This window comes from Camelus dromedarius, chromosome 3 (assembly GCF_036321535.1).
Source record: "Camelus dromedarius isolate mCamDro1 chromosome 3, mCamDro1.pat, whole genome shotgun sequence".
NCBI lineage: Eukaryota > Metazoa > Chordata > Mammalia > Artiodactyla > Camelidae > Camelus > Camelus dromedarius.
The window spans coordinates 42,738,648-42,762,406 of NC_087438.1; the positions used below are offsets into that span (position 1 = coordinate 42,738,648).

A 23,759-nucleotide genomic window follows, 5' to 3' on the forward strand; every position below is an offset into this window, starting at 1 on the left:
CTTACTGATAATTACAGTGATCCAATACACTGTTTCACGACCTAAATGAGGCTCTTTGAATTATTTCCTCACAAGAAATACTTTTGTAATCTGTTAGAGATTAGGTTAAGACTTAAGATCTCCAGACTACATTTACTGCAAAAATTTTTACATTAAATCTAAATTTTTAGTATTAGATTTAGTATTAGAGCTATAACTTACTCTATGATTACAAATAGACTCATTGATTAATTTATTCTATATTTCATGGTACCAGAAATGAAGAAAAAGAAAGCATTTTATATTTTTTAGGAAAAAACCATTAAACCTTATTTCATGGAAAAAATTCTCAATTTTGAATATAAAATTATTACATTATAACATCTAATTGAACATAAATTTTATATGATACTTTTTATTTTAAATAAATTTGTTTGAATCTTAAACAACCGCTCAATCAAAACTATCACTAAATGATTGCATAATGGCTGTTTGCTTACCTTTTTTCATAGAAAAATGATATTCTGGTGTTTAGTTATTCTGGAGCCATGAATAAAAATAAATCACATTTAGCCCAATTGTGGCCAATTAGAAATTGGATAATATAAATATAATATCATAAGTTACATAATTTAATGGTAAGTTATTATATATAGTCCCCCAAAATTAAGGGAAAAAACAAGTAAATCATTTTTTTGTACTTAAATTTATAATTAAGTTATAAAAGTTAAAAAGACAGGGTATTGCCACAAGTCTTGATAAACTTTAAAAGACTGAAATCATGCGAAGTATCTTTTCAACCACAATTAAAATAAAGCTAGAAATCAATAAAGGAGGAAAATTGAATAAAATCACAAATATATGGAAATTAAATAACACACTTTAAACAAACAGTGGGTCAAAGAATAAAGCATAAGGGAAATTAGAAGATACCTCCAAGTGGAGTGACATCATCATGGCAGCATGAGTCGTTCCACTTTTAAAAAAAAAAAAAACAACTCCCCTTCAATTTAGAACTCTTTGGACATCCAAACTGAGCAAAAATGCGTCTGCACAGCACACCAGGACACCCATGAGATCCATTCAGCAGTGCATCTGAAAGTGGGTGGATTGGACCTTTGAGGATGCTTCGGAGCCAACAGGAGATAGTGACAGCAGAAACACCTAGAAGGAGCAACCTAACAGGAAAATTGTTGCTATTTGCTCGTAAGATAGATGATTTCTAATATATTATATATAGAAATTCCCAAAGAGTCAATCAAAAACTGTAGAAACTAATTTCAGTAAAATAGCAGGACACAAAATCAACATACAGAAATCAGAATTGCATTCCTTTACACTAATGATGAAAGTCCCATTTACAACAGCATCAAAAACAAGAAAATACTTAGGAATAAATTTAACCAAGGAAATGAAAGAGCTGTACAATGAAAACCACAAGACTTATGAAAGAAATTGAAGAAGGCTCAAACAAATGGAAAGACATCCTATTTTCATAGATTGGAAAAATTAATATTGTTAAAATGTCCATACTACCTAATGCCATCTACAGATTCAATGCAATACTCATCAAAATACCAAAGGCATTCTTAACAGAAATAGAAGAAACAATCCTAAAATTTGTGTGGAACCACAAAGCAATCCTGAGGGAAAAAAAGAACAAAAGCTGGAGGTATCACACTTCTGGATTTCAAAATTTATACTATAAAGCCATAGTATTTTAAAAAGTATGGTACCAGTGCAAAAATAGAAGACCAATGGAAAGGAAAACAGAGCCCAGAATTAAATCCTGGCATATAGAGTGAACTAATAATGTTCAACAAGGGAATCAAGAACACCCAATAGGAAAAGGATACTCTCTTCAACAAATGGTGCTGGGAAAACTGGATGAACACATGCAGAATAAGGAAATTGGACCATTGTCTAACTCAAAATGGATCGAAGACTTAAAGATAAATCTGATACCATAAAAACTAGAAGAAAACATAGGGAAGAAGCTCCTCAACGTTGCTCTAGGTAATGATTTTTTGATACTATGCCAAAAGCACAAACAGCAAAAGCAAACGTCAACATATGGGATTACATCGAACTTAAAAGCTTCTTCACAGCAATAGAAACAACAAAATTAAAAGACAACATACAGAATGGGAGAAAAATATTGCAAACCATATTATAAGAGGTTAATATCCAAAATATATTAAGAATTCATACAACTTAATAAAAGATAAATAAGACAAAAATGGGCAGAGAAACAAAATAGACATTGTTCCAAAGACGTCATCAAAATCGCCCACAGGCACATGGAGAGCTGCTTAACATCACTAATCATGGAAATGCAAATCAAAACAACAAGGTATCAGTTCATACCTTTTAGAATGACTATCATCAAGAGAACGAGAGACAACATATACGGTGAGGCTATGGTGCAAATGGAACCTTTACACACTGTTGGTGGGAATGTAAATTGATCCAGCCACTATGGAAAATGGTACGGAGGTTCCTCGAAGCATTAAGAATCTACCATACAATCCAGCAATTCCACTTACCGGTATATACTCAAAGGAAGTAAAAACAGGATTTTGAAGATATACATGTACCCCATGTTTACTGCAGCATTATTAATAACAGTGAAGATATGGAAACCTAGCTATCTATTAGTGGATGAATTGTTTAAATATATATATATATATTTACATATATATACACAATGGAATAGTATCCAGCCATGAGAAAAGAGAATATCCTGTCACTTGTGACAACATGGATGATCTTGAACAAATTATGCTAAGTGAGCTAAATCAGAGAAAGATAAATACTGTATGTGATATCTAAAAAAGTAAAACTCATAAGCAGAGTAAAACAGTGGTTACCAGGGGATGGAGGTGGTGGGGGGGATGTGGAGGAATAAGATTGTACTGAGGTTATTGGTACAAATTTGCTAAGAGTAGTAAACAAGCCACAGAGAATCTAATGCACAGTATAATGAATATAGACAACAGTATTGTACCACAATCATTAAACTTGCTAAGAGACTAAAAATTATCCCAACCACTAAAAAGAAAGGATAATTATGCAGTGTGATAGAGGCCCTAAGTATTGCTACAGTGGCAATCATATTACATTATTTAAATGAATCAAGTTGACACACTATAACAGCTTAAAATTTATACAATGTTATATGTCAAATATATTCCATTTTTAAAACTAGGGAAAAAAGGAAATATAAGAACAAATACAGCATACCAAAACTTAGAAGATACAGCAAAAGCAATGCTCGGGGAAATTTATAGCTATAAACACCTACGTTAGAAAGACAAAGATGTCAACCAATAACATAATTTTACCCCTTCAGGAACTAGAAAAAGAAGAGCAATCTAAACCCAAAACCAGCAGAAAGAAGAAAATAATAAAGATTAGAATGAAGGTAAAATACAGAACAGAGAAACAATATATAGAATCAACAAAACCTGAAGTTGGTTCTTTTAAAAGATTGAAAGAGTTGGAAAGTCTTTGGCTAGACAACAGAAAAAGAAGATGCAAATAACTAAAATTAGAAATGAAATTAGGCACATCACTACCAACGTTACAGAAATGTTTTTAAAAAGACGAGAATTCTATGCCAACAAACTAGATTACCCAAATGAAACGGACAAACACAAATTGTCTAAACTTAAGAATAAACAGAAAATCTCAACAGACTTATAACAAGTAAAGAACTTCAATCAGTAATGAAACACTTCCCAACAAAGAAAAGTCCATGACCAAATGACATCACTGGTGAATTCTAACAAAATTTAAAGAAGTAACACCAATCTTTCTCAAACTCTTGCAAAAAAAAAAAATTGAAGAATACATCCCAACTTATTCTATGAGGCCATTACCCCAGTATGAAAGCCAGATAATTACAGACCAGTGTCCCTCATAAATATAGAAGCAAAATCCTCCAAAAAATCCCAGCAAACTGATTGGTACAATAGGACCAAATGGTATTTATCCCACAAAGGTTCAACATAAGAAAATCAATGTAATATATCACAGTAATAAAATGGAGGAGAAAAAATGATCCTCTTGACTGATGCATAAAAGGCATTTGACAAAATCTGGTACCTTTTTTAAAAAAACATTCAGAATACTAGGAATAAAAGGAACTGCCTTAACATGACAAAGGACATTCATGAAAAACCCACAGCTAACATCAAATTCAGTGTGAAAGATTGAGAGCTTTCCCGCTAAGATTAAGAACAAGACAAGAATGCCTGCTTTCTCCACTGCTTGTTCAATACTGTGCTAGAAGTTCTAGCCAGAACAGTAAGAATTAAAAAGCATCTAAATTGGAAATGTAGAAGTAAACTTATCCACAGATGACATAATCCTATATATAGAAAATCCAAAAGAGGCTAACAGAAAGCTCCTAAAGGTGATTTTTTAAAATCCAGCAAAGTTGCTGGTTACAAGATCAACACACAAAACTCAGTTGTGTTCACCAACAGATAAGAAAGCAGTTTCATTTACAATAGCATTTAAAAGAAAAATATAACTAGGAAAAATTTTAACCAAGGATGTGAAAGACTTGCACACTGGAAACTATAAAACATAACTGAAAAAAATGAAGGAAGTTCTTGTTAAAAAAAAAAAAATGAAAGAAGTTCTAAAAAAACTGGAAAGATATCCTGTGTTCATGGATTAAAAGGCTTCATGTTAAGATACCAGTACCACTATCTACAGGTTTAGTGCAATCCCTAGCAAAATTGCAAAATCTTGTAGAAATGGACAATGTGATCCTTAAAATCATGGGGCCATGAGTAACAACAACAAAAATCTTAACAAAAGCACAATGTTGTAGGACTCACATTTTAAATTTCAAAACTTACTTCAAAGCTACAGTAGTCAAAATAGTATGATACGGGCAAAAGGATATGGAATAAAAATGGAATAGAAAGTCTAGAAATAAACCCGTATGTCTGTGGCCACTTGACTTTTGACAAGGGTGCTAAGTCCATTCAATGGGAAAAGAATAGTCTCTTCATCAAATGCTAGAACAACTGGATTTCCACATACATAAGAATAAAGTTGGACCCCTTACCTCATACCGTGTACAAAAATTAACTCAAAATGGATCAACAGCCTAAATATAAGAGTTAAAACCATAAAACTCATAAAATAGATAAATCTTCATGACCAATGAATTCTTAGCTGTGACACCAAAAAGCATGAGCATATGAATAAATTGAGCTTTAGCGGAATTAAGTATTTTGTGCATCAAAAGGACATTATCAAGAAGTTGACTACCTACATAATGGGAGAAAATATCTGCAAATTATATATCTGACAAGGGCTTAATACCCAGAATATATCAAGAACTCAAGAAGACACACAACCCAGTTAAAAAATGAGCAGTAGACGTCAGTAAACTTTTCTCCAAAGATATACAACTATCCAGTAAGCACATGAAAAGATACACAGCATCATTAGTCATTAGGGGAATTAATGCAAATCAAAACCACAGTGAGATTCATACCTACTATAATGGGTATAGTAATTTAAAAAAACCAGATGATAACAAGTATTGGCAAGGACGTGGAGAAATTGGACCCCTGTGCATTGCTGGCAGGGATGCAAAATAATATATCCCACTTTAAAAACAGTTCAGAGTTTCCTCAAAATGCTAAACATAGAATTACAGTATGATATAACAATTCTACTCCTGGGTATATACCCAAAAGAATTGAGAACAGGGACTCAAGCAGATACTTGCCAGTGTTCATTGCAGCATCGTTCATCATAGCCAACAGATGGAAACAACTCAGGTATCCAAGAACGAATTAATCTATAAACAAAATGTGTGTGTGTATGTGTGTGTGTGTATACACACACACACATACACACACACACAATGGAATATTCTTCAGCCATAAAAAGGATTTTTTTTTTGAGAAATGAAGTTTTGATACATCATGCAGTATCAGTGAACTTTGAAAACATTAAGTGAAATAAGCCAGACACAAAAGGATGAATATTGTATGATCCCACTTCTATGAGATACCTAGAATAGGCAAATTCATAGACACAGAAAGTAGATTAGAGGTTACCAAGAGAAGAGGAGAGTGGGGAATTGGAGAATTATTGCTTAATGGCGACAGAGTATCTCTTTGTGGTGATGAAAAAAATTGGCAGAAATAAATAATGGCGATGGTTGCACAACTTTGTGAATATAATGCCACTGAATTATATACTAAAAATGCTTAAAATGCCAAATTTCATGTTATTTGTATTTTACCACAATAAAATAAGACTTTAAAAAAAATTACTCACTTCTTACCTGGTTACAGAAACAAAACTTTTAAAAATCATGTAATTTTGCCTGATAGCTTCATAAACTATATTGAAAGTTACTTGGGTGATATAGACTATGTTGCAGTTTGCAACATAATTTATTCAATATAAAACGTTAACTTTGCAGGATTAATAAATATATTTGGCTCTGAGATCCTGAAGATATGAAAGATAAAGATGAAATTTAAAATCCAATTTACATTAACTTTTCATGTCTATTATCAGTAACTCTATACCTGCTTGTGACTAAAAATATCACTCTACTTTAGCTGCTAAGGCCTACTTAAATCAATCAAATTTTGACACAACAAAATTCTTATGTAATATGAAGAATAAAGAGCAATAAAACGCCAAGCCTTTTGTCTGTCCCATCACACATAAAGGATAGGACATACCTCCTTTATAATACTGATTTCAGGGTTTTCTAATTAACCTCTAGAGAAATGTAAGAACTACAAAATATATCTCAAATATATTGATAATATTCAATACATGCTGAAATTACAGTTGAGAAGCTTGATTTGGGACATTCTCAAAAATGTGCTAATTATTCATTCTTTTCTCTGAAGTCTGTCCTTATGTACAGGCACTCATCCATCCATTCAACAAACACATTTAGTACCCACTGTAAGCACTGTGCGAGTTGCTAAAATTACAAAATGAATAACAATTTTTGACAGTCTTTCTGCCTCTGAAAGAATCTTCAAAATATAGAAACTACTTTGTGGTCTTTGATGGTGAAAATACATTTGAACCATATTTTGGGAGGAAAAAAATCATAGCCTTATTTTCCAGAACACATGAGAGAAATCCTTCTGAGGTAAAATTGTTTTTACAAAATAGAATTTATGAAGAGGCAGAAGTACCTGTATGAGATTCTGGAATCCTGGTTCTTCTTTCTAAACCAGATAGTGACATGGAGATTTTCTTCACAGTTTTCTCACTCTCTGATTTCACATTATGCATTTCTCTGAGCTTTTTCTTTCTTCCTTTCTTTTTTCTACATTGAAAAACAAGTCAGATACAACTTTTGGGATTATCACCCTTTTCTTCAGTAGTTTTAAAAGTCACTTCATTATTTTCAGTCAGAATTAGTTTTTCCTTTAACTCCTAGGTGCTCTGCTCCACATTATCCTAAGCTTCAGGACCCAGGAAGACAGAGCAGCCTTTGTCTGGTACATTGCTGGCTGTTGTAGAGGAGCAAGAGACTTCCACAGCATCTTAAACTGCAAAATGTTCTACTTAGAAGTAACACACAGGCTTTTCATTGGACAGGCATTGTCATTTGTCAAGTGTCATGGCCATACCTAACTTACAAGGGGCAGGGAAGGGCAAATAAACCAAGTTCTCGGGAGACTAGAATATTTGTGAAAAGCCCTAAATGTATCACAACTATTAAAATTTTAGTCTAATTTATTTAAAAACTTGGATAGAATGGATAGTGCTAAATAAAAAGTTACCTAAAGGGACTCAAGAAGACATAAATGTACCAATAAGTATTAAAGAAACTGACTGGTATTTAAAAACCTACCCTACACCTGAAAAGACAACAGGCCAGAATGGTTTTATAGGTTAGATATGTCAAGCCATCAAGGATTCTAATTTTATGCAAACCATTTCAGAGAGTAAAAAGAGAGCACAAGATTGGCAATGTCAGAACAAAGGCAGTCGGTGCTTCTGCTTGCAAGATATGCAGACACAAAGAGATCCATGGAGAATTGTCACTTAACTTTCAATGTGTTTTATGAAGTCAATAAAATCATGATATACAAACTAGGCAAAAATCACATAAAACAGGAAATTATAGACCAATCTTCCTTACAAATATAGGCATAAAAATGCCACATAAAATATATAAAGCTGAATCCATTAATGTATAAAAACCAGTATCATGAATACATGAAATTTATCCTGGGTATGAAGAAATGATAAACATTGGAAAAATCTATCACTTTAATTCACCACTTTAACAGATTTTTTAAAAATTATTCAACATTTAAGAAATCTGCTGTTTGAATTCATCACACTAACAGATTAAAAAATACTATATGAACATCTTGATAGATACACAAGAACTATTTTGACTTGACCAAATAATGAGTATGTTTAAGATTGGCACATTTTCTGACTCCTGGTAGAGTATGATTTTCACTGCACTATGCTTTTTTTCATTATAGTTTTTGACAAAAAAAAATGTGTCTTTACTGTGTTCTTTAGTTTAAAATAGCATAATTAAAATGTACTAATACTATTGGATATTCTTTAAACCATGTCTTAATACCAAACTAATTATTAGGCTATCTCCAGTAGTAGGTTGTGCTTAAGTCTTTGTAAAAGTGAATTTCTTGTGCAGAAGCTTCTCCACTGACTTCAATACAAATACTTTCTTTGGAATGAAGTGTTTGTATGTATTAAAATATATATATTTACCCTTACCATAATGGTTTTAATAAGTATACTGTCTCCTAGGACATGCATTTTAAATAGGGGAAAAAATTGGTTCTTCGGGGCCAAAATATCTTAGGTATTACAGTGGTTGGTGGCTCTCAAGAGCTCAACCCCACCTGGTAAAACTTTATTCCTTATTTTAAATTTCTCTCATTAGGGAGAAATTAAGCTTAATTTATTGATTAGAATATTTAATTTAAAATAAATTTAACTTATTTTTTCCTCCTTACACGGATGATAAGGAAAAAAAAAAGACTGAGAAACAAGTTCTAGACTACAAGTTTCTTAAGACAGGAACCATGTCTTAAAATATCTTTAAAATCCTCAGCCACTGAGAGATAGTACATATACTGTCCATAAATGTCTAATAAATTCCATAGTTTCAGTAACTGATACTCTTATCTATGTAAAGTTAGCAACTGCCTTAGAGAAATCAACTCATACTTGAAACAGTTTCTCAGCCATTTGTTTGCCCCAACAATGGTAAGCGTACTGATTTATTCAGAAAAGGTAGACACAGTGTGAAGAACAAGCACTGACAATAAAAGCATCTTCATCCTCATGTTGAAACTAGTGGTGACTATAGTAATAAAAATATAAGAAAAAGAATCTAACATCTATTTACCTGTGGGCCAGGAATGTGCTTTTTCTGTATTAATTCATCTAATCCTCACATTAGCCCAATGAATTAGGTACTTTCATTATCATCATTTTACAGTGGAATTTGCAGTTAATCTCTGTGATTAGTATTCTGGCAATTTTTCTAATGTCATAATCGATCTAAAACTTACCAAGTAACAATGTCTGTAAGGTGATTTCCTTTTAGTCTGATTTTGATTTAGAAATGACGATCATCTCCAATGTACGGTTCTGGAAATGCCAAAATTATTACAAACACCTACTCAATCCTTCCTCACTTAAAAAAAATTAAGAAATTAACATTAACCAAATAATAATCATTATCTACCTTACCTATAAAAACATATTGAATTAGCCGTCCTGGGTCAACACTGCCTTCTGGTGTTCAGAGTTGCAAATGTTACAGTTCACTGTCTTCCTAACAGTGCCTTCTTCCTCATTCCACCAGTAAAGATCTTACCATTAATGAGGACACTTTTAGGGTGAAAGGGGCACTATCAGTAATTATACCAGGACATCAGGAGTAACTGAGACTGTCCTGTGGGAAACAGTACTATGATCTCCATACTCAGAATTCTTCATCTTTTGTGCCTTGTCTAATCTTGGCTCTACTGTTTTCTACAACTATGCCATTAAAATCTTTGACCCAGATAACTGAAACTTTTGAATCTCAAGAACCTAAGACCTCTAAATAATCCTTTTGGACAGAAGAACAACATACTTCAAAATATAATAGTAATGGTAATAATTTCCAATAACAATACTACCTGTTCTGCAGCCTGTATTTGTAAAGAAGTTTTTGAAAAGGTATATAAACTACTTTGGGAATATTTGTGTTTATGTATTAGGATAATCTTTGACTGTGATAAAAAAAAAAAAAAAAGCTTCCCACCTCCACTCTCCTATGCAAACAGGCCCCTTTCCTCTTAAAATACTGACTACACTTTAGAGAATGGTAATTAGTCTTAAAAAGCTGTGAGGATTGAAATCCCCTAAATATGCTCTCCAAAATAGCATGCCTACAGGTTGGCTGCAAGGCAATCCATTGGAATGTAGGAAAATAACATTAAAAGTTCTGTTATATTTATCTAAGAAAGAAAAGCTAAGCTTTGCTAATACTTAGTGAGGCCTGACACTGGCATTCTTACTGATGTGTTATGATGATACGTAATGTTACTGAGGAAAACTGCGGGCTTCCTCAGTATGAAGGAATATGAAGGGCTGTCGTCATTAGTTTGTTAGTTTTGCAGGTGTTGCAATGTATTGAAGTTTGCATATGCCCAGTTAAATGAATTTTGCATTATATTATTTAGTTTTAGCTACACTACCAGCACAAAGTGGACAAAAAAATTAAATAGAATCCTATAAAGGAATCAGATTGAAAATAATACTAATGAGGCAAACAAAAAATTAGAAGAGCAGACACATCATTCTAGTATAAGGTTTTTGTATGCTATAAAAATCAATAATTAAAAACAATATTTGATAGGAAGCCAGCTGAAAACATTAGGAAATATTAAAAACCTATTTGAAATATGACTATATAATTTGTTCTGAAATATCACTTATTTCATCTCTGTCTCATCCTTTTTAATTTCAAGTTTTTAACTATATAAGTAAATGTAATTTATAAATAAACACTTTAAATGGAATATAATCTATAAAAATACTGCATCACTATGTTATTCACCTGAAACTAATACTGTAAATCAATTGTACTTTAAGTTAAAAAAAAAAAGATAGTCTCTTGACTTCGTATTCCATGCTGTTTGCTATTCTTACCATTCCTAACCTTAAAACCCTCAACTAAAAAAGACTTCTTGATGGTTGCTTCTCATTTAAAAAAAAAACAAAAAACTGTCAGGAATACAACATACCACTCAGTGGTCATGGTCCCTCTGTTCATAATTCAGCTTCTGTTCTGAGCACTTATCTGAATTTAATAAGATTTATATAATATGTTCCTCTATCTTCTAGGTTTCCACAGACATGCAGCTCCAGTTACAAGAAGGCAGTTTCCACATGGCGCACATAGGATGGATTATCTGCACTTTGAGGATGACAGCCGTGGATGGTGGTTCGACATGGATATGGTGATCATCTACATTTATTCTGTGAACTGGGTCATTGGATTCATTGTTTTCTGCTTTCTTTGCTATTTTTTCTTTCCGTTTTAGGAATTTTCATACCTTACTACAACTGAACAATCAAATGATGTAGAGAACAATTACTTAAACATTTTTAAATGTGCTTTGAAGTTTTTATAATGTTGCATTATATAAACTGTTGGTGTTTATAGAAAGTCTGAGAATAATGGACTTATTTATTAATGTTTTTCATGTAACAAACTAAACTTTATTCAAGAGCTAATCTGTCTAGGACTTAGCAACAATGCACTATTAATTTCATAGTTCTTGGTTTGTGATTTTTGGCTAATTTTACAATGTCAGTTTTACATTTATCTTGATTGTAAAGACTGTGATTTTTCCCTCCACTTAAAAATGAAATGATAATCTGAGTAGTTAGTATCCTTAATGATAAAATATTTAGTCAATCATCACATATTCCCAGGCCGATTATATGCTTTAATGATAACCATATTCTCTGGGAACCAGTCTAGCAGGGTATATTCAGTTTTGGTGTCCAATTATCTCTACTTACGTCCCTTTCTAGTACCAATAAACTTGACTATCCTTTTTATTTTCTTTTTTAACAGACCTAATAGTAGCATTAGTGCAAAATTTTAAATTATTACAAGAACAGAAGAGTAGACACAAAAGAACAAAACAGACTAATTCCCACCAAAAGACACTTAGAAAAATATATTAATTTTCAAATCACAAGATTACTCACCTGAATAAATAAAAAGTTTACTTTCAGTGGCCTAAAAGAGCAATGCATGTCATGTCCAAAATTAACTGATTTAGTGATTCTTCTACCTTGGAGGTTGTCAAGTATATTGTAAATGTGCAATAGAGAGGGTGGCTTTTAAATTTTTTCATTGTTATTAACTAATTTAATGTCTAGAATAAAGAATTGTTGGAAACAGGTTTATGGATTTATAGGAAAAACCTGGTATTTATATTTATTATTACAGTAATCTTTAGAATTAGTTTGCCCTTATTTTTTTTTTTTTAGAGATCTGAATTATCCCAGTACAAAAAGGAATTGAGGCAGGCATTCCAATTTTCAGAGTGAGAAAACTAAAGCACAGAGAAGTGAGCTTATTTGTTTCACTCAGATGGTCTCTGAGTAATGTAAGATGAAAGTTTTGATTATCAACTACTAACTCAATATTCCTACACTATCATGTCATAAGTCTGATAACATATTATGCATTTTTTTACATAAGGTAGGTGAACCTCTCATGGTACTAAAAATATAACCACCATCCAAACAAATTGGGATTGATCAGGCCTCAACAGTTCAGTCTATGAAAAATCCAGATTTGTCCTAGTTACTACTGACTATATTTGAATAAAACCTTTTCACTGACAGTATGTGATGTTCTAAGAAGTATGAAAGAATGATACAGATTTTTATTCTAATACTGCTCTTACTGTGTTTAAAATTATATCTGTGCAAGAAAATAGCATGCATTAGACATCATTAAATCCAGAAAGCTAAAAATTAAATATAGTTTAGAAACACAAATCAATTTTTGCTCATATATTAAAAAACATAAATAAATTATGCTTGCAGTCTAGTGACATATAACTAGTATCTTGGTGAAACAGCATTGTCGGCAAAGCTCAGTGTTACTTTACAGACATAAAAGTGGATATTTACAATCACTAAGTTATTGTTCAAAGTAACGATATTACGGTATAAGGGGAAAATATCATCTCCTTAAAATACAAGGGAGGAAAAATTAACAGAACACATATGGGGGAGCAATATTTTAAGAACTTTAAAATAAACTGCAGCTATTTCCCAAGCAACTTGTGACTTATAAGCTCTAGCAAATATGCCCTCATTCATTCCTAAATTATTCAAAAATTGTTAATTATACATGAAGTAAAATAGTATTATAAAAACAGATTTCTCAGAGAAACAAAATTGATTCCCCATATGTACTTATTATGTCAGTGATACATTATCAGTTACAGGTCTGGATCTATAAGCTAAATATACTTAATGCCCTTAAATATAATACCCTTTAAAAAAGAAAGCACGGGCTACAGGAGCATTCTCAAGTCACACAGCCACCAAGTGATATAGCCAGGAATCAAACTCACATATGCCTAGTTCTTGAGCCTGTATTTCTTCCACAACACCTTCTAAGAAGTCCAGTTCTTAATTCAGGGACTTCTCTAACAGCAATAAAAAATTCAGAGGCATCCCTTCTGTGTGAAATTTCTGGAAGTCCATTGGTCCGTACTATGTCAAGATATCCCTTCCAAGATGAAGGATAAGGGGTGACAGCTGACCCCCCATCACTCAAAAAGAGAAACAATGTTCACAGGTCTTCTTTGAATTTTGGCAGTAACACATGCCTTATCTGGGTGTGCTACTCTGACCCATTTACCAAATGACTCAAAAAGCTCCCTGTATTGAGTGGGACCAGAACAAGAGAAGGCCCTGACAGGTCCATGCTGCCATGCAAACTGCTCTCTCATTTGGGCCATATGATCCAGCACATCCACTGGCCTTTGAATAGTCAGAGGTAGATGGTGTTGCTGTTTGACAACTTTGGCGAGCTTCAAGAGGTACACCACAGCACAGACCATTACGATTTTAGAGGAAAGCCACACCATCCTCTGTGGATAACTGTTCTACTTTTGAGAAACAGCTTGCCTGCTACTGGGCCTTAGTAGAGAATGAACATTTGGCCATGGCCCACTAAGTTACCATAATACCTGATTTACCCATCATAAACTGGGTGCCATCTGACCCACCAAGCCATAATGCCGGGTGTGCACAGCAGCACTCCATTATCAAATGAGGCCCTGAAGGCACAGGTAAGTTGCTTGAAGAAGTAGCCCAAATATTCATGGACGCTGTTCTTGCTACATTACCTTCACTCTCTCGGCCCATACCTATGACTTCACACCTAAGACCAGATGACTGAGGAGTATAACAGACCTGATTTACAAAGAGTTCTACAGGATTTGTAGGTACCACTCACAAGTGGACTTCTGACACTCTACTGCTCTCCTCTGGACCTCCCTGAAGGGTGATGATGAAGGAAATCCTCTCGGTGGGCAGAGCTTCAAGCAGTGCCCTAGGTTGTTCATGTTTCCTGTGAGATAAATGTCTGAACTGATTAATGGACTATGATATGAGTATGTCTGTATAAATATTAACCAAATATTTTTCCTTCTGTCTTATCCTCTTATCATCTAATATGTTAGTAACAGCTACCTTTATATCACAAAGTGTGTTGATATAATTAATCTTTAGTACTTAAATTACAAAGGAGATGAGAAACATCACCCAAGGACTTTGTATCCTCTTGCATAGGAAGAGCTGGCATGTTTGCAGTTGTATACGGGATAGCTGTATCATGCTAGACAGTACTGTTTAAGGATATGGTTTAAGATATATGTGGGTACCAAGTTGACAAGGGGTGGACTCTGATGGCTTCGTGGGATGACAGATTGGCTAGGCTAAAGTACATTCCCCAGAATGACCTTTCTCCAGTTCATCATCACCCTGGCAAGGACTATAGGTCCCTTTGAGGGAAGACAAAGGGTAACAGTATATATTTTTGGTGGTGTAGAAACATCTGGGGGTCTGAGTCTGTTAACTGGCTCAAACCTGGAATTTATAGAAAATTGATTCTGTGTTTTGGTAAGTCAAGTTGACTTCTGTTCAGTAGACTAGAATTCCTCTGCTCCTACAGATCAAGTACGAATTTAAAAGGCTAGCCATCTTTTCCTAGTCTAGGAATCTCATGATAACTAGTCAACCCCCTAAGTCTCTGCAAGTCAGACTAATCTACCTACCATTTTGACTCCATTGTTTATTATGGTAACAATGCACACCTCATCTTTGGCAGTTAAGTGCCACCATTTTGCCCCTGACATCCCAGGATCCCATTATCTCCACTGCATTTAGCAATCACAGTTCAGTGGCAGCGGTTTCCTCTGTAATTTCTGACCTAAAGAGAAAAGAGAGCACAGAGCTTTTCAAGGGTACTGAGGCTCCCCAACAAATTTATTTTCCACAGCTGTTGTGAAAGGTGTGTCTTTCCAGGGTTGGAGAGCAGGTCTTACAGGATAAATACACTCTAGCACTGCAATCTCCCGAAGCCTTCAGACACCTTCCTGTACAACATAAAATGGTATTTCAACTTCATTTAATGTAGACTACCTTTTGGGTCCAGCCAGTTAACCAACCAACCAACTCATCAGAGCCCTTCCTAACTCCTTCAGTTAAAACACTGAATCCTGGTTAGTGAGCCTGTATCAGTAAATTCAGCATGACTTGACTTTATAATCCTTCCACCTTGATCACACACTCTTAAAATCCATTCTCACATATCCCCTAGATGTCATCTATAAAAAATAAAAAAATCAGTTTTTTGTGTGTATCACACCTCTTCATGAGTCACAACTAGCACCTCATCTTTTGAGAACTGCTGCAGCTTATCTAGTTATAGATCTAAAAACAAAAAGGACTGTTGGGAAGTAGGTCCTGAGGAGGAAGGTCAGGAGTGCCTGGCGAGCAGCCACTTCAGGGGAGACCACTCTAGGTTCTTCAGGTAAAAGGGGGCTATCTTCCTATATTAGGCAGAATTCTCCCAAGAAGCAGAACCAATAGGTTATCTACTTAAAGGTTAATTTCAAGGAACTGGTTCATGAGATATTAGAGGCTGATGAATGCCACATCTGCAGAGCCATTGTCCCAGCTCAAGACCAAATCTCAGAAGCTGCTGTAGAACCAGAAACAGCCAACATCGCAGTTTGAGTCTGAAGGCCAGAAGGATTCTATGGAACCATGAAGAGGTAATGTGTCAGTCTGAAGGCTGTCAGGCAGAAGAATTCTCTACTCAGAGGAGGGTCGGTCTCTCCTTTTATTCAGGCCTGACTGGATGAGGCCCGCCCACATTATGGAGGGCAATCTGCTTTACTCAGCCAACCTATTTAAATGTCAATTTCATCCAAAAACATCCTCACAGAAACACTTAGAATAACATTTGATCAGTATCTAGGAAGATATTGGGAAGTCCAGTCAAGCTGACACAAAATCAACTATCACACTTCCTCAGGCAGAAATGCAAGGGATGCTTCTACTGGCGAAGATGACTCAGTTCTCTTTGGGAGGTCCAGATCCTCCAGCTTTATCAGAGTCTACCCATAGGTCCTCACTCCTGTCTGCAGGCACCCATTCCTTCCCAGTTAGGGACCAAACTTTAACAGAGGTGGTTGGGAATTCAATTTGCATTGTAATTTATCCACTTGCAGGAGGCAACTCTGGCTTTGGTTTTCAGAAACCCTATAGCTACAGCTGTACAGCTACAGAACCATGTTTCTTTGAGGGCAGATAAAGCAGCTTTCAGGTCACTGATGCAGAGACTGAGAGGAATTTACATCCCTGGGCTCATCTTTTTCGTTGCTCACTTTCTCCTGGGCAATTAGAAGTAACTAACCAACAGCATTATAGCCCTTACTTTGACAGAAGTGTTCCGGGACAGCTTAGGCTCCCTGAGCCTCACCTTCTGTAGGGACTCAGTTACAGGTATCCAAAGGTGATCGCTTCAGCAACCCTTTTGCCACGTCATCATGCCATGAACTACCAGTGTCCTTTTCACCACTGGAAACAGGATCACTAGTGCCTTCAAATCTTACCAGATTAGAGACACATTTCCAGAAAATGAGAACCAATTCAGAGAACTCATCCTTGTGATTGTTCCTCTGGTACCACTTCTGGCACCAAAATCTGTCAAGATCCAAACATACAAGCAAAACCAGTAAGAAATATCTATGTATCGATGCATACTTATGTACACCAATAATACATATGTATGTTTGTGTGTATATACACGTACACATAACAAGGAATTGAAATGGCTTACACAGTTTTGGTAGCTGGTTAAGAAAATCCAGAGCCCACAGGGCAAGCAGTTAGAAATGGAAGAACACAAAAGGCCTGGGTTCCAAAAACAATGGCAAAAGCTGTTGTCCACAGGTAGATTCTCTTTCTCTAGGGAAGGTCGAAGCCCTCTTCAAGACCTTTCAACTGATTGTCAGGCCCATCCAGGATGATCTCCTTAATAACTGATTTGGAACTTTATGCCTGAAAAATCCCTTCACAGCAGAAGCTACATCAGTGTTTCATTAAGTAGTTAAGAGAAGATTAGCTACAAACTAGCTAATGCCTTCCTCCCCTCCTCCAACCCCTGTGAAACAATAACTCTTCTGCCCACCTACCCAGAAACGTACTGGAAAGGGAGCTCTGGGGAAGGTAGTTCAGCCGAGCCCAGCTGACATACCACCAAGCCATCACACATGGTGTATATGCTCCCTTAACTGCTCCCTCACTGAAGTTCATCTCTGGGCTATTTATACAAAATGACCAATCAGGATAAACTCAAAAGTTTATAGTATAACTTTTAATAAATCTTCTCTAGTACCATAAAAGGTTTAAAATGTTCTACATAGGTGGTCTGGTTATCTACTGTTGAATAACAAACTACTCTAAATTTAATGGCTTAAGAAAACAGTCATTTTATTATATCTGTTTTGTGGATCAGGGATTCAGACAGCGCTCAGCTGGATTATTCTTCTGTTCCACACGGTATCAACAGAAGTTACCTGGTGACATTCAACCAGCAGTAGACTAGTCTGGAGGGTCCATGACGGCTCCACTCCTATGACTGGTGTCTTAGGAGGGAGGGCCTGAAAACTAGGCTCAGCTAAACTGGCACAACAGAGCACCTACCTGTGGCCTCGCTAACAGGGCAGTCTCAGGGTGGTCAGACCTCTTCCATGGCAGCTCAGGACTCCCAGAGGGACTGCGCATAAAACCCAGGCAGAAGCTGCAAAGTTGCTTATCACCGGCCTCCGAGGTCCTGGATTTTCTGCTTTCTATTGACCGAGAAGGTCACTAAGGCCAGTCCAGATGCAAGGACAGGGGAATCAGATTCTAATGGAGTAAGTATTTAATTCATTACACTAGGAAATCTCTGTGTGGGGTTTAAGAAATATAAAAATAGTCCTTGGTAAAAGGATTATAAAACTGAAAAATGTGTCAACTGTCTAGTCCACCTTGATTACCTGTGTCAGAAAAGTATCAAAGAGCTTAATACTTAATAAATATTATCTTCAACATGATGTGCACCAGTGCTTCTCACACTTTAATGTCCACGGGAAGCCCTAGAGACCTTGTTAAAATGCAGGTCTGGGATAGGGCCTGAAATTCCACATTTCTAACAAGCTCTCATGCAGTACCAATGCTACTGATGAGAAACAGTGATCTGTGTCAGAGGCCAACACACTTTTTCTGTAAAGAGCTAAATAGTAACTATTTTAGGTTTTGTGGGCCTCACAGAGTATTTTTCACACATTAAAAAAAAAAAAAAAAAAAAAAAACCCAACCCCAGATATATGTCCCTGCTCTTCAAACTTGTCTGCGTAATAGAAACACTTGGGGAATTCCTAAAAATACTAATGCCTAGGTCAGACTCCAGACACTGATTTAATTGGTATAGGAATAAGGATTCTTAAAAGTTCCCTAAGTTAAATCTAGTATGTGGTAAGTTTGAAAACTAATGATCTTTACCACTTCCTATTTCTACCCGCTTGCACTTTTTGGGTCATTAAATCTTTTTTAATACATCTGAATGAGTGAATTAATACAGATCTCTCTTCTTCAACACAAGACTGACAATCTAATTAAAAAATAAAACCCAAAATTAGATGCTTTCCAGCACATCCCTGTTCCCAACAGGAAGCCTGTCCCCAATGTATATCATATGTCAGGAAAATAAAATGAAGTTGGATGCTGAATTGAGGCCTGATAGAAAGTGATGAGTAAGTAGGTTGCTGGAGGGAAGAAAGTGAAATGCAGAAAACGTCAAATAAGTAGAGTGGTAAATTGCAAGGCTATGAAAAGTAGAAATTACCATTAACCTCATCAATCCAAGAATAATTAGGAAAAACCTTTATGAAGCCTCAACTAAAGCCTTCTGCTTTAAAGATTTATAAGCATGTCGATATATAAATGACTCGAGAAGCTTGCTTAAAATGTTCTCTTGAATATTTTTAACTTTCTTATTTTATACTGTATATCTGCATTATAAAGCGTTCCCCAAGAAAGTTATAAATTCTTATTTAGCTCTGAATTAATATGCATTTAACGTAACACACTTGTTAAAGCATCATACCTGCTACCTTTCTAAGCAAATAACTCTAACTGTGGGATTCCTATTTTATTGATACAATTTGAAAGTCTTTCCCAAGTAAAATATTCCATCCTTCACACTTCATAACTGCCATCTTTCCCAAGTAAAAAATTTTTATCTATAACATATTGGGTATTTGTTCAGAATTAATATCAATAAATTGTTAAAGAAAACAGTTATAGTGTAGCCAAGTGATACTCCATTTTTCATTACATCCTATCTTTTCTCTTTACCTTATCTGATGCTCTTGTTTCAGTTTTTCTCTCTGAACTGGCTCCCTTTGGTTTTAACCTCCTGGATTGCATTTCCCTCTACTCCTGAAACTTTCATACACAATAGTACAGCCTCACATAGTAAAACCCAACAATACCACGTGGTTAAAAGTTCTCCTCAGTCATTCATGCATTCAACAAATAAAAATAGTCCATGCTGACTATTCACTGCAGAATGAATGCACACTTACCCTACAAGTTGTGCCCAATTCAAGTTTTGACCATGACCGAAATTCCTCTTAAATGCCAATCACATATCCTGAGGAATACAAAATAATTTTTTTATTACCTCACAATCTATATACTCCTTCTATTTTAAAAAGAGAATTCAAAAATCTACTTGGTATCTGATTATTCAAATGAAAGCTACAGCTGTTGCACGAAAAATTTTCTATACCTGTCTGCTTCCTGTTGTGGACTCAGAGATAATCAGTACATATGTGTATCCATACATCCATTTCTGCTTATGACTAAAGCTAAAGTAGAGGGAAATTAAGTGGAAATTGCACCACCTCAGTTCTTTCTACCAGACAAACCTCCACCCATAGTAACAAGTTATTTTACAGTTCATGGTTACTTTGGGCGTGTCTTTTTCCTTCTACAAAGTAGGGAAAGAAAGGCACACATGACCTCCCTAGGAAACAATGTTTCTTTGCCCTAATTATGGCAGGGACAGCTTGTGGCTGAGAAGAGGCAGAAGGTATATTTTATTTTCAAAAATTATAAACTTAAAACTTTCAGAGATGAGATACATTTAGAAAGATGATTATTTTATCAACTAATTTTAAACCCATTATAATTTGGCCCAATCTGGCTTTAAACTATTTCAAAATAATTTGTCATTGTTTATTGGTCATTTCTGCAATATTCCATCTCATTTCTTTCCAGTAAGAAAAAAACTTAATTGAAGTGATAGTAGGTAAGCAAAATGCATAAAAGTCTACATTGTCTATTTCATTAGGGTGAAAAACTCAGAACTTCTAAAAATATTTAATATCCCATTGCTATACCTTACAACTTCATCAGATTTGCTAGACTAGACAGTAATGATCAGTGTTGTATATTATCTATTTTTTCTTCAGTCTGAATCAAGTCAGAGTCATGATAGACAGTAAAAATAAAGTGGTCTTAAAGCAACAATGAAAGGAAAACGATATATGTATTTCATTCAGAAATGATTCCAGACTAAATGCAGTCATTTTATCTGGAAACATTGTGTAATGTATACACTTAAATCACAAACAATACCATCACAAACATACTTACATCGTTTTCTGCATAATACACTGAAGCATCAAAAGGTACGTGACTCGGTAAGAATCAAATGAAAAGAAATTTTAGCACAGTATCCCCAGAATTCAAATCAATTCTGGAGCAATACAGATCAAAACTAAACTACGATGCTTAAAAATGCTAAAACTGTATGTTAATGTTTCAGATTCAGTTTGGCACTAACAGAACATACTACCTATACAATGTTTCAATCAGAATCAGAATTCTCACATGCATATCACTAACAGTGGGAAAAGTTCTTAAGCCTTGTTTTCCTGCAGTTCTGAGTTGGTGCAAATTTTCTTTTGTGTCCTGAGAAATACGGCAAATTCCTCCTTTTATGCCAAGTACTGCAATTACTGCTGATGGTTTAGCTGATTCTTCTTCAGAGGCTATCAGGACAGTAAAACCTGTTAAAATTAATATGATAGCCCCAAATTTGATCCAATCTTCTTTTGAATTATTGATGACATTTTTAATGGATAAAACTTCCAAACCAAAATAAAATACAAGAAGCCCTATCTGCCAATGTACAGTGCTTATTAAGTAGGAAAAGATGAGGAGTTTTCAGGACATTATTGAGCCCATTTGACCAACTGGTACGGTTCATACAGAATAGAAATAAGAGGAGGGGAAACGTATAAAGGTAGTTGAGGTAAGTCTGTAAAGTAGAAGAATTTGAAAAATATATACATACTTAGAACTTACTTTGTGCTTTTTATCTTTGAGTTTTTGCTTATGCCTTTCTTCTAATTATTTTTATTTCCCTCAGGCCTAGCCTTACGCCTTGGCAAAGAGCACCCAGTCTTTATTGTTCTGTTCATGTTTTATTTCCCCAAGCATAAGAAATGAGAGTGCCAAATATCATTTATTTAATGTCCAGAATTTACCCAAAAACTTTTTATAATAAAGCTTCTAATAAAATAAAACTACTATCACTTGTGAGTGATGGTGACTTCAAAGTACTAATGAAACTCATTTGATGGCCTGAAAGGCACTGTTTCCCTCCCTGTAAAATTTTTAATAATTCAAAGTGGTCGTGAAGGGGGTAGGATATAGCTCAGTGGTAGAGCACATGCTTTGCATGCACGAGGTCCTGGGTTCAAACCCCAGTACCTCTATTTAAAAAATAAATTAAAAAAAAAAAAAAAACGCTAATTACCGCCCCCTAAAAAGAAAAAAAAAGTGATCATGACTACTATAAAAAGTGCTTGTGTGGGTCTGTGTCAGACATTCGAGGACAGCTTTTAAGCATAATATAACCATCCTTCCCCTAAAATATCAAAACATGTTTCAGTTTTATAATCCAGAAATAAGAAATTTCTAATCCTTAAATGCAATTTCATACAAAAAGAGATATTTCCACATATGTAAACTAATGCAGTTTAAATCCCTGTTGTCCACCCCCACCCCCAGATTACATGGTATCCTTGATCTTGTCCTGGGCTCTGTTGCCTACTAGCTTTAGTAAGGGGCTACCAAACACTCCTTAACTGCGGCTGTGCAGCAGAATTGCTGGGTGGTCTGTTTAGAATGGACATTACTGAACCTCATCTGAAACCTCCTCATTGGCTCTCAGTGTTGGAACTATGTCATCTGTACCTTTAACAAGCTTCCTGCCACCATCCTGACACCACCTCCTGAAATTCTGCTTTCTGTAACAAGGGAGGAAACTGAGGCTAACAGATATTCATCACTGCATAAATTATTTCTTTATATGGATTACTATCACAAGACTTTAAATTACTTAGCACAGAAAAAAGTAATATGCAAAATTTGATGAACAGATATCCAAACATATAAACATAGACAAAATGACTTAAAAAGATGAAAAAAGAGTACAAACATTGAAAAAAAGCAAAAAATCAACATCTGCATCTTCATGAAACTGTTAATAAAAAAGTCATTACAGAAACAGGTGCAAAATTAAACTATTTTTAGAATATTGTGAGGCAGGAGAAACTGGTTTGGCTTTTTTTTTTTTCCCAGAAAAAAAAGTTTGAAGGAAGTAAGAAATTGGATTTTTAAAACTCTTTAAGAAAAAGACTTCACCACAAGAGGATGTGAAGCACAGAATGTATCCTAAGAAAGGCAGGAACCAAGAGCATCTGAAAAAAGATACTAAAAATCAGAGTCAGAATATACATCACAATATTTAAGGAAATGAGAATTTGAGGTTGGAAATAATTCAGGGATAAAGTAAACAATTCTTATTGCAACAAATCTTTCACATGCAAAAGATAGATCCTGAATTCTCATCAATCCCCAAATTAATAAACATGAAAATGTCTGCAGAGGCCCCTCCCTTTTCTGTTGAGCAGTACAGAACAGTGCCTACGTACACTGGCTTTGGAGACAGGCTTGAGTAGAAATCCACACTGACACAAAGAGTGAGTGCTGTCTTAGACAAGTTCCCCGACTCTCAGTTTTCTCATCTGTGGAATGAAGATAATGTCACCTACCTTATA

At 34.9% G+C, this 23,759-nt stretch overlaps 1 protein-coding gene and 1 non-coding gene across 2 annotated transcripts in view; both read left to right on the forward strand.

The window, feature by feature from the left end:
* Positions 1-12,899, forward strand: part of RNF180 (ring finger protein 180) — a 139,536-nt gene extending 126,637 nt beyond the window's left edge. Inside the window, exon 6 of the mRNA XM_064480940.1 lies at positions 11,377-12,899. Within this exon, the coding sequence (XP_064337010.1) occupies positions 11,377-11,576 (200 nt within the window). The 3' untranslated portion in view covers positions 11,577-12,899. The remainder of the gene's footprint in view (positions 1-11,376) is intronic.
* A 9,436-nt stretch (positions 12,900-22,335) lies between these two features.
* Positions 22,336-22,412, forward strand: TRNAA-UGC (transfer RNA alanine (anticodon UGC)). The gene has a single exon. It is a non-coding gene; the product is annotated as a tRNA-Ala (tRNA).
* The last annotated feature ends 1,347 nt before the right edge of the window (positions 22,413-23,759 follow it).